We start from the raw sequence: 13,252 nt of genomic DNA on the forward strand, positions 1-13,252 counted from the left end.
GGGGGGGGGGGGGGGGGGGGCGGCCGCCGAGGGGCTGGACGGGGAGGACGAGGAGGAGGAAGAGGAAGAGGACTGCGAGGACTACGAGGACTTCTCCGAGCTGCCCGACACCTGCAGCATCGCCTCGGACGACTCCTTCTACCCGCCGGGGGGGCTGGAGGACGAAGACGAGGACGTCTGGTCCCTGGAGCGGGGGGAGTGCCACAGCCCCGAGCCGCTCAGCCTCTTCCGAGCCTGCTGCACCAACAACGCCCTCGTGCTCCGCTGTCGCGCCGCCCCCGAGCCCCCCCCGTGGAGCGGAGCCGGGTGGCGGGGACAGGCGCGCGTGGGTTGGGTGACACCGCTTTCATTTGCAGGGGCGCTGGTCTGCAGTCCCGTCGAGGACGGGACCCCATGCAGCGGGGACGGGAGCAGGGCGCGAAGCTTCGCTCTGCTAGGCGTGACTTTTCGCCTTTGGCAAAGGACGGGTCGGGTTTATGGGAAGAGAGAAAGGTTGAGATTCCAGTTTTCCCGCCATCAGTTTTGAGTTGGGTCTTACTTTCCCGCAGTTTACTGGGGAGAGAGGGCGGCTTCGCTGGTAACGGTTGTGTTCAGCAGGGCTAAACCTTCCTCTTTGCTGGCCACTCCATCCCCTGCAGTACTGCACGATTTCCACCTTGAGAATTTGAACAACTGATCAAAGATTGTGTTTTCTTTTTTTTTTTCTTTAGCTCCCCCAAAAATGTAAGCTTGCTCCCGGTTCCTAGAATGCCAAGCAGGGCTCAGGGTATTCCTGTGCTAAAACCAGGCTTTTCAGAGTTCTCCTGGTATTTGTTTTGTTGCTGGTGATCTGTTTTGGGGGTGTGTGTCGGTACAAGGTTTGTGGTTCAGTTTTTGCCTGTTACTTAGTTAATTGCTGGGACAGAAGTGTACTTCACTAAATCAGAAGGTGAAAACTTGGGAAAGATTTCCTGGGTAATGTGTAGCTGGGACGTTTGAGCAACAACATTGGAGATTAGCAACAGCAACTCCTCTCACTAGTATTACTACAATTTATATTAAAACTAAGAAAGTTTTACTTGTAGTTTGCATAAACAATGTCCAAAAAATTTATATGATTAGTCTATGACAGGAATGTTTTGAAAGAAAGCCTAACTCATTTTAATCGGGCAAGTGACTTGTACGTTCTGGCAAAATAAGCGGTCTTTGCATCAAAAATAATGCAGTAATTTGGATTTGGGGCTGTTCGGAGAGGGGCTTTTTTTGTGTCTTAGATGTATATACTTGTAGGATTTTTCCTACAAACTATCTTTATTTCCCCACCAAAGGATTTTTTTTAATACAGATTTTTAGTGATCTGATTTACAGTAAGCTTCTGCAAAAGATGCAAATAGAAAAAGTTGTATTAACACAACTGAGGGGGCAGCAACCTATGGCATGGGAGTGGGAACCAGCAGCAGAGGGTAGAAATGTTTTAAATCAACTTTTCTGCCCAGGCCACCATACGGTGTAGTTATACTCTTAGTCAGTAACATGTGAGATCCAAACGTATGTTACAGGAGGTTTTGAAGATCCCGCAGATACATCTATCCGGTGTACGAGGTCTAGTCCTGAGCTGGAGCCCAAGCCCAGGCCTGGCATTGCGTGTTGCGCTCCCCTCTGCTGAGGCCCGTTGATGCCTCGAGTGTATGACGGTGGGGAAGGTTTGGCCGCACCATACGTGTGGCATAGAAGACCAAGTGCCCCACAGCTGTCCTGTCTGAAAGGGCGGCCTTCCCACCCAGCAGAGGGTATGCGGATGGCTGTGAAGCTGGAGGCGTCCTCCGCCTCAGGGCTGGGGTCGTGCAGAGCTGAGTCAGGGAGTATGAACACGTTCAGCGTAGGCATCAGCCCTCATCCCACAGCAGCTCCTTCTGCAGAGGTGATCAGAGTTGTGAAAACAGTGAATTTACCTAGTTGGACAGCCCTCCCTTCACCATCCCACTTCCCAGAAAGCAAGTTACTCTTCGTTATCTCTTCAGCTTCCCAGAAAAGAAACAAAATTGTGGCTTGAATCCAAACTGAAAGTTCCTCTTACTTGTTCATACTGTTAAAAAAAAAAGGAAGTTTTTCTCTACTTAAGCAAATACTCCATTTGCCCTGAAATTAAACTTTGACATCAAATTACCTTTTCTGCATTTTTGATGAAAATAGAGAAGTTCTGTAACTCAGCAACTTCTGGAAGCCTCATTAATGATGTGGGAGACATGAGTTCAGTTTCTTTCTCTGCCTGAGGGGATATGAATCCTCACGGCGGTACAGAGCAGGACAATCTAACTTTTCCAGGCAGATGCTAATGGGATGGGAGCAACCTTTCTGCCGGGAAGCTGAAACGTCAGGTGTGACTGCAGTCCCAACGTCCCCGCGGCAGGGCAGGCAAGCCTGCGCACTCCTCATCCCCTCTTTCCTGGGATGGGAGCAGGGGATCGGCCCACAAGCTGGCCGCCTGGCTAAACTGCAGCCTGTTCTCCACAGGCTTTAAATAAAATGCAGAAAAAAAACACTGACTCCTCTTCTGATTTTGTGCATCTAGTCCCAATTTTTTTCCCAGCCAGCGCCATTCAGAAAATCAGGGCAATTTCACATTATTTTGCAAAAGAATAGCCACCATTTTTCAGAGAACTTTACCTGACAAAAGGGAAGTTTCACTCAGCTCTTTTAACGCCCTTTCTGTGGAATTTTTGCAGCTCTTAAATTTGCATGTCGTGTAAAATCATTGTGCATTCCCCATAAACAGAACTTTGTTTTACTGCCAAAAAGTAACTGAAGGAGTTACATACACCACTTGTGCTAATACAGTTTTTCAATTGCTGAAATCTGTACTGATGACTTTCAGCATCTTCTTTCACCAGGATAATGTTTGTTTACAATGCTATCTGGTATGCATTTATTGGAAAGCATCTTTTCGTTTTTTTTTTTTTTTACACTGTGAATAAATAAGATGAACTTTTGTTTCTTCGAAGATCTTATTTCTTTTCTGTGAGGCAGGAGGGAGAAGGAAGAATAACTTGCTTTTTGAGAAGTGGGATGGTGAAGGGAGGGCTGTCCAACTGAGTATATTAACTGTTTTCACAACCCTGATCTGATAACCTCTGTTAAGTATGTACAGTAAAGTTTCATTTTCATAATTTAAAAATTACTTTTTTTCGAAATAGACAAGGTGTGTAACAGGTTATGGTGGTAAGACAATGCCATATTTTGATCCTCAAAGTAATTAAACTCAAATCTCAAAGCATAATATGATGAAGAAACTTCCTGATGGTTAAATTCTTTAAATGAATTTGGGCACAACCAGCTGGAGTTTTGCCATTGTTTTGTTTTTAAATTTTGACCTTGGCCCTAAAGCAGTTCTATATGTATATTTAAGATTTGGAAGGAATTCTTTCCAAAAACGCTAAGATCCAGAGGTAACCTTACTTATTTTCCTCAATCTTTTTTATCAAAATACATTAATTCTCTCTTTTGAGACAATTTGCCAAGGCCGGATAGTGGCTTCTTGTGACATTTCTGCAGAAGCGTATTTTTCCCGTGCTCTGTTCGTGAGCCGCAGAACCACCCAATAGGCACAGGTTTTCATTAAATTCACCTTCCTGCAGCAAACCAGACTCAACAACATCCGATTTATTAGTCACCACATGTAGCCTGAAGACCGGTACCTTCCCTGTCTCGTTTCCATTACTGTTGAGACAACAACAGTTTATATATCATTGTCTGCATAGGATCCCCAAAGGGTTGATCCCTGCATCTCTGTTGCACTGCTCTCTGTATATGCCGTCCTGAAAGACTGACTCAGTACTGCTCGTTTCCTCTCCTTGCCAAATCTAATACCAAAATATTTGGAGAACAACTATGACAGCATATAATATACCAATTGTAGATCAGGCAGGGTGGCCTCTCATTCATTAATGTTGAAGTATTTACCTGCCTCACGCTGGCAATAAAGAGGGATTTGCAAATATATATGAGAAAATAAAATCGTGGCTCCGGTGAAATCTCCGGACCTGGCTGAGACCAGAGTGTCATCCGATAACGACGCTGCTTTTCTCCACATGCTGTGGGGACGGGTTTTGCCTCCTTACTAGCCACATTTCCAGAGTTTCAGGTATTTGCATCTCATAAGTTTAACATCACTTATTATTAAATCTTGCCTGGAGACCAGGATTATATATGCTCAGAAAGACAGAGTTTCAAAATCTGGTGTTACCTAGAAATGCAGAATGAAAGCAAATTTAGAAATTTGCCATGACAATAGAGAAGGCAATAAGGGACGGGGGAGAGAGAGAAAAGAAGGCAAAGAACATTCCCATGCCAGACTGAAAATAATCACTGCAGCTCATCCTCAGAAAGGTTTTGTGTTAACCATCTATGTGATATAGTCTGTATTAGTAGGTATTATGTAACTCCGTATTTTAAAGTTGATATACATGTGAGAATATTCTGTTGTAGTCTTTTTCAGCTTTTCATTTTTTATGTCATTGTTCAATGAGTCCTTCCTCTGGTTCCATAGATAACTAGGAACCAATTTGCAGTTAAACAGTTTATTCTTGTAACTATACCATTATATAGTGGCGATCGTACATATGTGATCTTCATTTTGCCCCCTTAAAAGGTGTGAAGACAAAATAATCTATGTGGCTCAGCTTGTGAGCTCTTTCTTCTCCTTTTAGAAAATATTCCTAAATCCATAGATGAGCACAGTTAACTTTTCCCATTAATGCTTTATACAGGGTGCTGTTGATCAGTACTGCTCTGGAATAAGTTTTCCTTTGAGGCACAATAGTTCTGCAGCTCTGTCACCAAATGGGCCTGGATTTGTTTGTTTGTTCCTCTCTCCTTTTTCTGCTGAAGGAGGAAAAAAGGGGTTTGAAGGTTGTTGTTGTTCCTCCTGATCTAAATTCCTTTTGATTTCCCCTCTCATGATGCTTAGTCCTGGGGACGGACAACAGTGTATCAAAAGCCTGGAAGCTGCTGTTACTGAATAAACAAAAATAAGGTATCGATGTCCTGGCTAGAAACCTGCTTGACAAGCTTGTGAGAACGTAGGGTTGTGCCAGCCGTGGAAGTAAGCCCAGAGAAGTAGGAGCAGGAGAGAAGTTTCCAGGGAGGAGGGCTCACACCATGGTGTAGTGCATGAATTACGAAGATGGTTTCCCTGCTCTTCTCCTCTCCTCAGCAGAGAGGAGAGAGTTTCTCAGGAGGATGATTCAGGCGTCTATGTTATGCTCATGCTCTAACTGCTGTCCCCTCACCCCCTGCCAAAAAGCTTCCCTCTGCTGACTTTTGAGAGAGTTTGCATAGACTGGGCGCATGAGACTTACCGTTTGGGCACAATGAATACCTCCTGAAGTGGACACGCTGCGTTGGAGAGCATCAGCAAGCGACCCCCTGAATCAAGTGGAGATGTTTCTCTGAATGCAACCTAGGTTTGTTTGTGTGTTGCTGGTTGTAAAAGGATGTTTTGGAATGGCATCACTCACCCAGTCTCCTTATTGGACCCATGACGGCGTTTGAGGCATCAGACATGTCATACTGGTCTCCCTGCCCTACGCTGCAGACTTCCCCTCAGCAAGGCAAAGTAGCCCACAGGCTTTGTACTACCACAGCGAGACTGCTTCAGGCAGCTCAGCTAGTTTAGGGAGCATTACCCTTCAGAGTTTTTCACAGAGAGATGCACAGTGAGTCCTCCATGGAGTTGACACCTGAATTTGTCTTTGCAAAAGGGCTATGCTCCTAAAATTGTGACTGGCTGAGAAGGGCAGGGAGCCAGTGGTCGAGTTCCCGCTTCCCAGGTGAGGGAATGCTGTGCTGGATAATGCTTTTCTAGAAAGACATGTATCACAGAAAGTGCCAGAGCTTGTATAACACTCCATTAACCTGTTTTTGTTCTTTTTTTTGGTTATCTTCACGATGCTAACGTGCAAAAATAAAAAATTAGGAGTACATAATTTTGTGGTGAGGCATAAAGATCTCCCTGTCACATATCGCTCTTCAGTTGTCATGGCACATAGCGTAAGTCACTCCATGTCAGAAAAAGGATTTGAAGAATGTCATCTGCTACAGTGCTGGGAATTTTTTTCATATTTTCATAGGCAGTTTCAGTTCCCTCATATACTCTCATACAAGGTATTCTCATGGGAGGGATTGTATTGAAACTTAACATCATGACACGAAACCATGAAAGGGAAATTTTTAGGGTGGAAATAATCTTAAAAATACCCTGACAGCAAAAGTAATCTAATTTAAATCCTTCAAAAAAGTACAGAAATACCCAAATGCACTAAAAAATGTCCCTGGAAATACGTATGTGTTTAAAAAGGCAGTGAGTGAGCAAGGCAAGGCAAGGAATAGTAGATGTCAAAATACAGAAGCTGCTCAAAACAAATTGGGAACCCTTCAAATACTGTAATTACAACTCAAGGGAAGCCTTCAGAAAGGAGTAGATAGAGCATGGGAAATATGAAGGTCATTGGCTAAGAGGGAATTCGGTGAGCTAACCAGAGCGTGGACCAGATTTACACAGATAGGCACTCGGAGGAGTTGTCAGAAGAGCGTGGGCAGGTTAGCTGTCTGCCTGCCCTTGTCTGCGTTCATCTGAAGTGATAGGTGAGTAATGCCTGTGTAAATCTGGCACAGAAACATATCCTTTAAAATAACTTAACTGAAGAAGAAGTATATGCCCAGAACATGATTTCTGTGGAGTAAGGGGAACAATTAATAAGGACCATGAGGTTGCTTAGACGTAAAGAATGGAAATGCAGGTCTTCAGCAGTCCCCTGGAAATGCGTGACCAGACCTGCTGCATCCTCCATGCAGGAGGATAGACAGGTAGTAAGATATAATAATAGGCAGGTAGTAAGATATAATTTGTCGTTAGTGTAAAAAGCAGCATGAGCTAACAGATATAACTCTTACTGAAATTGATAGGTACAGATTTGAAGACCTCATCAACATGAGAAAGTTGTACAAGTTTAGTCTGGTTTCAAGTGATGCAGCTTTTAGAGAAACCAGATGAAGAGTAGTTTCCTTGAAGAATTTTGACAAATTGCTTAATGCAAAGTGTACGGAACAGGAGGGATGTTTTCAGCCTGATGGTAGCCCAGAAGTAAAGGTCATAGCGATCTTTTGTTCTAGTTTAAGCAGTGTTTCACGTTAGTATCTTAAATCAAGCATGAGGACTTGCAGAGCTCCTTCAGAGATGCAGGGATGATCCTGGCTACCCAGCTGAGCACAGGTTGACTCCAGATGTAACAAAATATAGCTGCATTTAGAACCTAATGATAGTCTAACAAGACTGGTTGTCTGGGACATCTGTCATCAAAAATTATGACAGATCTATAATGGTGTCTTTAATAGAACATGTCTGTAACACAGGTAAGAAATGTGACCTTGGGATGCCTTACTGCATTTTTCCAGGAGAATCTTTGAGGTTTATTTCACAGTGCACAATGTGACACTGCTAATTCCTTCATCCCATTAGGAAATGAAAACTTACATTCTCATGCAGGAATTACTCAAGAAGGAATATTGGCACTAATTTTCTCCCTTAAAGGTTCCTAAGATCCTTTTCCTGAAATTTTATTGAGGCATAAAATGTTCTCCAAAATTCAAGATTTAGATAAAATTGGGTTTCTTGTAGCTTGGTATTTTAAAAGGGTTATTTGGAAGTAATGCATAAGTATTGTGAATAGGCAACTTCCAACAAAAGTTCCTTTTGATGCCGAAGCTGCAAAAAAGAGTAGATCTAAAAGAACTTAAGAGGGAGACAGGAACTTCAGAAAAGTCCATGAAGAGCAATTGTCTTCAGAAAAGTCAGGTTTAAATCCTGCAATAAAGGAGGTGGAAAAAGACAGTGACATTGCTCTCCTCCTTGCTTATGGTGGGACTCAAGACTCCCATGCAGAAGACTTAGGTTTTTAACCGCTGCCTGATACAGGAAAAGAAAACTCTAGAAGCATCCTGGGACATGAAAAAGAAACTAATTTTTCCTTTTTGCTGTCTATCCCAGCAATCTTGTATCTTCTTATAGCAGGAAATGAGCAATTCTTAATAATTTCTTCCTGGTTCTGCTTTGCCTCCCTACTGTTGCTCTAAAAGTAAGCGTTGCGGTTCTGGCTTTTCAGCTCCATAAAATGGTATCTTGTACAGAGCATTGGTAGTGTCAAAGGTATCTTAAAACTGGACCTCTCCAAAAAGATCTGGGAATTCTCCTTACTGTAAGGACGGCTGAAGTAACCGCTGGTTGATGTTGCTTGGTGGCTTCACGGTGGCCTCAGTGAAGTGGGCTGTTCTCAGCTCGCTCCCGTGTGGCTTAGTGGTTATTGAGGGGTGTTCCAGCTGGCCTGGCTTTGGACTGAGAGTCCTCTGAGGCAGAGCCGAGCGTGCTCCTTCTTTCCAGAATATAATCATGTCTGTGGCAGAGTTTGTGTGACCTGAATACCTGTCAGAGGTATTCACTACCTCTTCCCAGAGAGGAAGAAGGCAGGAACTTCTTTGAAGGGATGGGCACTCAGGTTTCGGTTGTATTTACAATTCACCCCTAAGCAGAAACCAACCACAAAAATTGGAGCTCAAAAACTATTTTGGGTATGAATAAGTTTAAAAGGGGTGATTTTAGAGACCCCACATCTGGGATGTGGGCAGCATGGCTGTTGCAAATTCGGAATCAGAAGTTGAGAAGCAGAGGGCATCTTCCGCTAGTACGACACTACACAGAGGTTCACAGTCCCAAAAGCCTTCAGCTGCTGTTCTTGCTGCTTTAGGTTTTCCATGCTGTATCTATATTCATCAGCAGATTTTGTCTTTTTTTTCAGAGGATACGATAAGACCAAAACTAAAACATGCTGTAGCTCCATGCTGTTTTGTAGTGGTATTCAGGCACTCATTTTTGAGCTGTTCAATCAGTTTCAGTGTGCATCAACAGATGTAAAGAATGCGCCACTATATGGAGAACCCCTGCACTGTTTTGATCCCAGCAACTCTACTGATACTTGACATACCAACATACACACTAGTGGAAGTGATTCATCTCTGGGCACTGTTGTTCTTCTACCTTCCCCTCCTCAAGGGCTAAGATTTCTAACCTACAGAAAAAAAATTTAGTTTCCAGTAGCACATCTCTGTGAGCCTAAGGTAGCACAAATGCTTGGCCTGAGGGGTGTTTCAAATCTTTGGGTATAGACTGCTCCTTGAATTAGGATACTACTCGGTGTAGAAATCGCTTTTCAGGCCTCATGCCTGTCCTGAAACAAAGTGCATGCCAGTACTGATTCTCAGGAAGAAAATGGAAGTTGAAACAGACAGCACTGCTAAGAAGCATCTGATTGCTCTGAAAAACTGGGTCCTGCTGAGTTTCAGTAGCCTGTAGGAGCTACTGTGCTTCAAGTACGCTGGGAAAGGAAGCGGGTCCAAATGCCCCAAAATTCCAAAATTCTTCAGCTCCAAGCTAAGTACCAGTAAAGCATTGTCCGTACCTCGTCTATCAAGGCTTTAGGTCTCGAGGCAGGGCCTCTGAAGAAGAAAGAATAAACATTCCCGTCTCAGGTAGTGGGTTCAGAGCTGTCTGCTAAGAAGCGCCACAGGAGCGGTGGATTCAGGTGCCAGCTGCGAGAGACAGCAGGTCCCCAGTGCCACATCTTTCAACATCATCAAGAGCTTAACTCTGAGTTCCCTTCACGTCCTTTGGTCCTGCTAGCGCTGGAAGCGGTGATGTGGGCTGTGGCTCTCGGAGGACCAGAGTCAGTGCTGCCAGGTGAAAAGGCAGGGATGGGGACACCCACCCCCTCATCGGGTAGTGCCCTTCTCAGAGATGTGGGACTTGCTTGTTTTTCACCCAGTCTGGCTTGTTGCTGGGTTTCAGGGGACATTTCAAAAAGGGTTTTGAAATATGTATTAACGTTCGCTTTTGTGTGTGACACAGGAACCACTTCTTGTCATATGAATTTTAGTCACGTGGTCTTGTGTGTGTGCTTGGGAATAATATAAACTATGAAAGTAAATACTAACAAATGTTGAACAAGGAGTACAAGTAATCAAAATACCTATTTGGATCTATCCAGACATTTCTGCAGGTACTATTATGTTCAAAATCTGTTCTACTACTCAAGAAGAGAGAGACTGAACGATAAAAAAACCAAAGCCCTGTTATACATTTTGGTAACGATTGCTGTGTAACAGAGACCAACAAAAATCAGGTGATTTATTGTAATACGGTTATGTGTTGGTAGTACTTCATCTTCACAGAGGAGAACTATAGTGACACCGAGTAGTAACTCTTGTATGACTTTACAGGTTGCTTCGTGCCAGAGGAGCCTATTGTGCATCAAGTTTATTTTAAATTGCATTCCACTAAAACACATTTTTCTTCCTCTAAAGAAAAGTGATACATGATGACCAACTAAAATTCACCGATAATTTTGAAATAAAGATTGATTTGGAAAGCGTCAGCAGCTTTTAGTTGTAGAAAATCCCACTAGATGAGCACGGGCTGTGTGTGCATTGCCAGGGGAAACCATCTCTGGCACGAGAGCACGTGTGCGGCTCAGCTCACGTTCACCCTACTCAGAGTTAGCCTCTCTGGAGTGGACCAATGATGTGCACACAGCCAGCGCTTGGTCGGGGTTTTCTCTGAATCCCAAGTGGTTCTCCCAATTCGTCGTTTGTTTTTAGGCTTTTCAGTTCAGAGTGCCCAAACTAGCATCGTTTGTTCTGTTACAGTTTTGGAAATCATTAACTATGCCGATACTAAAATTGGTATAATACCTATTTGCACATGCTCTATACTTATTTCAGATATGACAAGATAGCTTTCAAGTAGGATGACATAGACAATATGATGCTCCAGTTTTTCCCAAATTGGTGTTTTTGTCATTAATTTCGGTACCTTTTCCAGTTCTTATACTTTGTTTATACAGGTTATTCTGTTCTGGGTAGTTTTTTAGCAATTGACATAAACAGTATATTGCCAGCTAACAATTTTTCTGCATATTCTTCCTATATTGTCTGTCATTGCACTGTGGAATTAGGTTTAACTTTTGTGACTGAGGTAGAGTTGCACAAAGGCCACTTACTAAAAACTGCTGGTAGATTTTTTAAATAGAAAAGAAAATCTCTGGAGGATGTGAAAGCAATGAAGAACTCCCACAGGCTTTACTGGAGACAGGAGTTCCCCTTTAATGTTTTCATAAATGACGTTTTTCTCAGAAGGTTACCCTTTTAAATTATTTAAAATGTTATGCCACATAGGTTTGAATTTACCCATTTCTAAGGGTTCTTTCATTAAAAACAAAAAAGGAAGCCCTCCAACCTGGGCTAAATATAATCCTGGAGCATACCCAGTGTGTCACAATAAGAAATAATTAAGTACCGTAGGAAGAGGATGGTTGTCACAGAGTCTGTGGTTGCACATCTGGCAGTGAATTAGCAATTCAAATTGTATCCACTGTGGGAAAAACCCACAATGTGGAAATAGTTCCCATTTTTCAATTCTATTATTTTCTATTATGTCTGTTAAATTCCACAGGGAGCAATTTGAAAGCAAGCTGATGCAAAACGGGAATGACTCACGGTTGGGCTTTTGTTGCTTCACATGTTTCGGATGTATAATGTTTTGAGCCTGATCCTGTAATACCCTCTCACATATGTGGGTTTGGGGTTTTTTCGTGTTTTGCCTCTTTGCCTCTTAGTACGTGAGGCCCCGTCTTTGGGACAGCCTGGTGTAGACAGACCGACTGCTGATGACGAGAGATGCTGGAAGAGAGACGTTGGAAGGCAGTAGGGTACTTCTGCATATCTAGAATCTGGAAGTATCACATGAGTTGGAGAAAGGTTTCAAGAAAAGGCAGAGTCAAAGCTCAGGTCCATAAAGGAGTTCATTTAAAATATTTTTCTTTCTACAGAGAAAGATTTTCTATAAAGAGCATGAAATAGCAATAGACTGTTAGACAAAGAGTATAGAGTAACAAGTATTGGCCATTTTGGGGAAATGAAATACCACAAATATTAATGAAACCTTAGCGTTTAGATGTACAGAGCTCTTCTGAGCTGGTAAAAAATGCAAACACAGTAGAAGAATTTTCTGGTTATGCTGAGACAAGCTGTACTGCATAGTAAATGCCTAGATGCACAGAGCAACGGCAGCCAGAGGAAACCTTTGGCTGGGAAGCAACAGGTTATTTTCCCTGCCGTGCTGCAGGCACTTCGTCACCACTGTGTTAGGCGAGTCCTGTCTGCATGGGAGGCTGGGCAGCGTAACCGTGTCAGAGACGCTGCTCTGCGGCGCTGCTTCAGCAGAGCTTCCTGTGCGGGAACGCCAGCTTGGAATAAAAGCTGCATCGTTCCTGGAGGGCAACCCGGTCGGTGGTTTGAGGGGGGAGTAAAACCGTCTGCCATTTCATGGGTGACAGGGAAAGAAAACATTTCATTTCAAGGTCCCTGGGAACGGAATGAAAGCGTCTTCCTCGTACCCCAGGGACAGAAAATCAGTGCAATCCCCCAGGCAGAGTCTGTCCCGCAGCCTGCAAGTGGTGGCTGTGCGGAAAGGCTCGGGCAGCTCTGGGGTCCCCCGTTAACTTCCTGCCAGCACCGGCCAGAGGGACGGATGCCACGCCGGGCTGCATCCTGCCGCCACTTACTTAGGGTGGGACTGAATCTTCCTTGCCACCTATTTATAATGTATGGAAAGGAGGCTCTTGTTGGTTGTGCTTTGTTTTGTTTTACTGCTCTGCTGCTGTACAGGCCGTGGGCATTTCCCAGCCTGGAAAATTCTTCCTCTCCTGGGGATGCAACAGGGATGCCCATGCGTGAAGATACTCATGAGCAGAACTGCTTGTGGAATACGAACCTGAACTGAGTACTAGGTTGTCGTGGTTTAACCTCAGTCGGCAGCTGAGCACCACACAGCCTCTGGCTCACTCTCTCCCACTGCCCCAGTGGGATGGGGGAGGGAATCGGAAGAGTAAAAGTGACAAAACTCTTGGGTTGAGATAAGAACAGTTTAATAATGGAATAATAATAATAATAGTAATAATAATAATAATAATAATAGTAATAGCATATACAAAGCAAGTGATGCACAATGCAATTGCTCACCGCCTGCTGACCGATGCCCAGCCAGTTCCCAAGCAGCGGACCCCTGACCAGCTTTTCCCCTAGTTTATATACTGAGCATGATGTCATATGTGTGGAATATCCCTTTGGTCAGTTTGGGTCAGCTGTCCCATCTGTGTTGCCTCCCCAC

At 43.8% G+C, this 13,252-nt stretch overlaps 1 protein-coding gene across 1 annotated transcript in view; it reads left to right on the top strand.

Annotated features, from left to right (window-relative positions):
• Window positions 1-16: 16 nt before the first annotated feature.
• ANKRD33B (ankyrin repeat domain 33B) overlaps window positions 17-13,252 on the top strand; it is a gene marked incomplete at its 5' end in the record, with an annotated part of 58,451 nt that continues 45,215 nt past the window's right edge. The window contains 2 exon segments of the mRNA XM_019471446.1: window positions 17-291; window positions 7,767-7,797. Of these exon segments, the coding sequence (XP_019326991.1) occupies window positions 17-291; window positions 7,767-7,797 (306 nt within the window).

Source organism: Aptenodytes forsteri, unplaced genomic scaffold, assembly GCF_000699145.1.
Source record: "Aptenodytes forsteri isolate BGI_AS27 unplaced genomic scaffold, ASM69914v1 Scaffold322, whole genome shotgun sequence".
NCBI lineage: Eukaryota > Metazoa > Chordata > Aves > Sphenisciformes > Spheniscidae > Aptenodytes > Aptenodytes forsteri.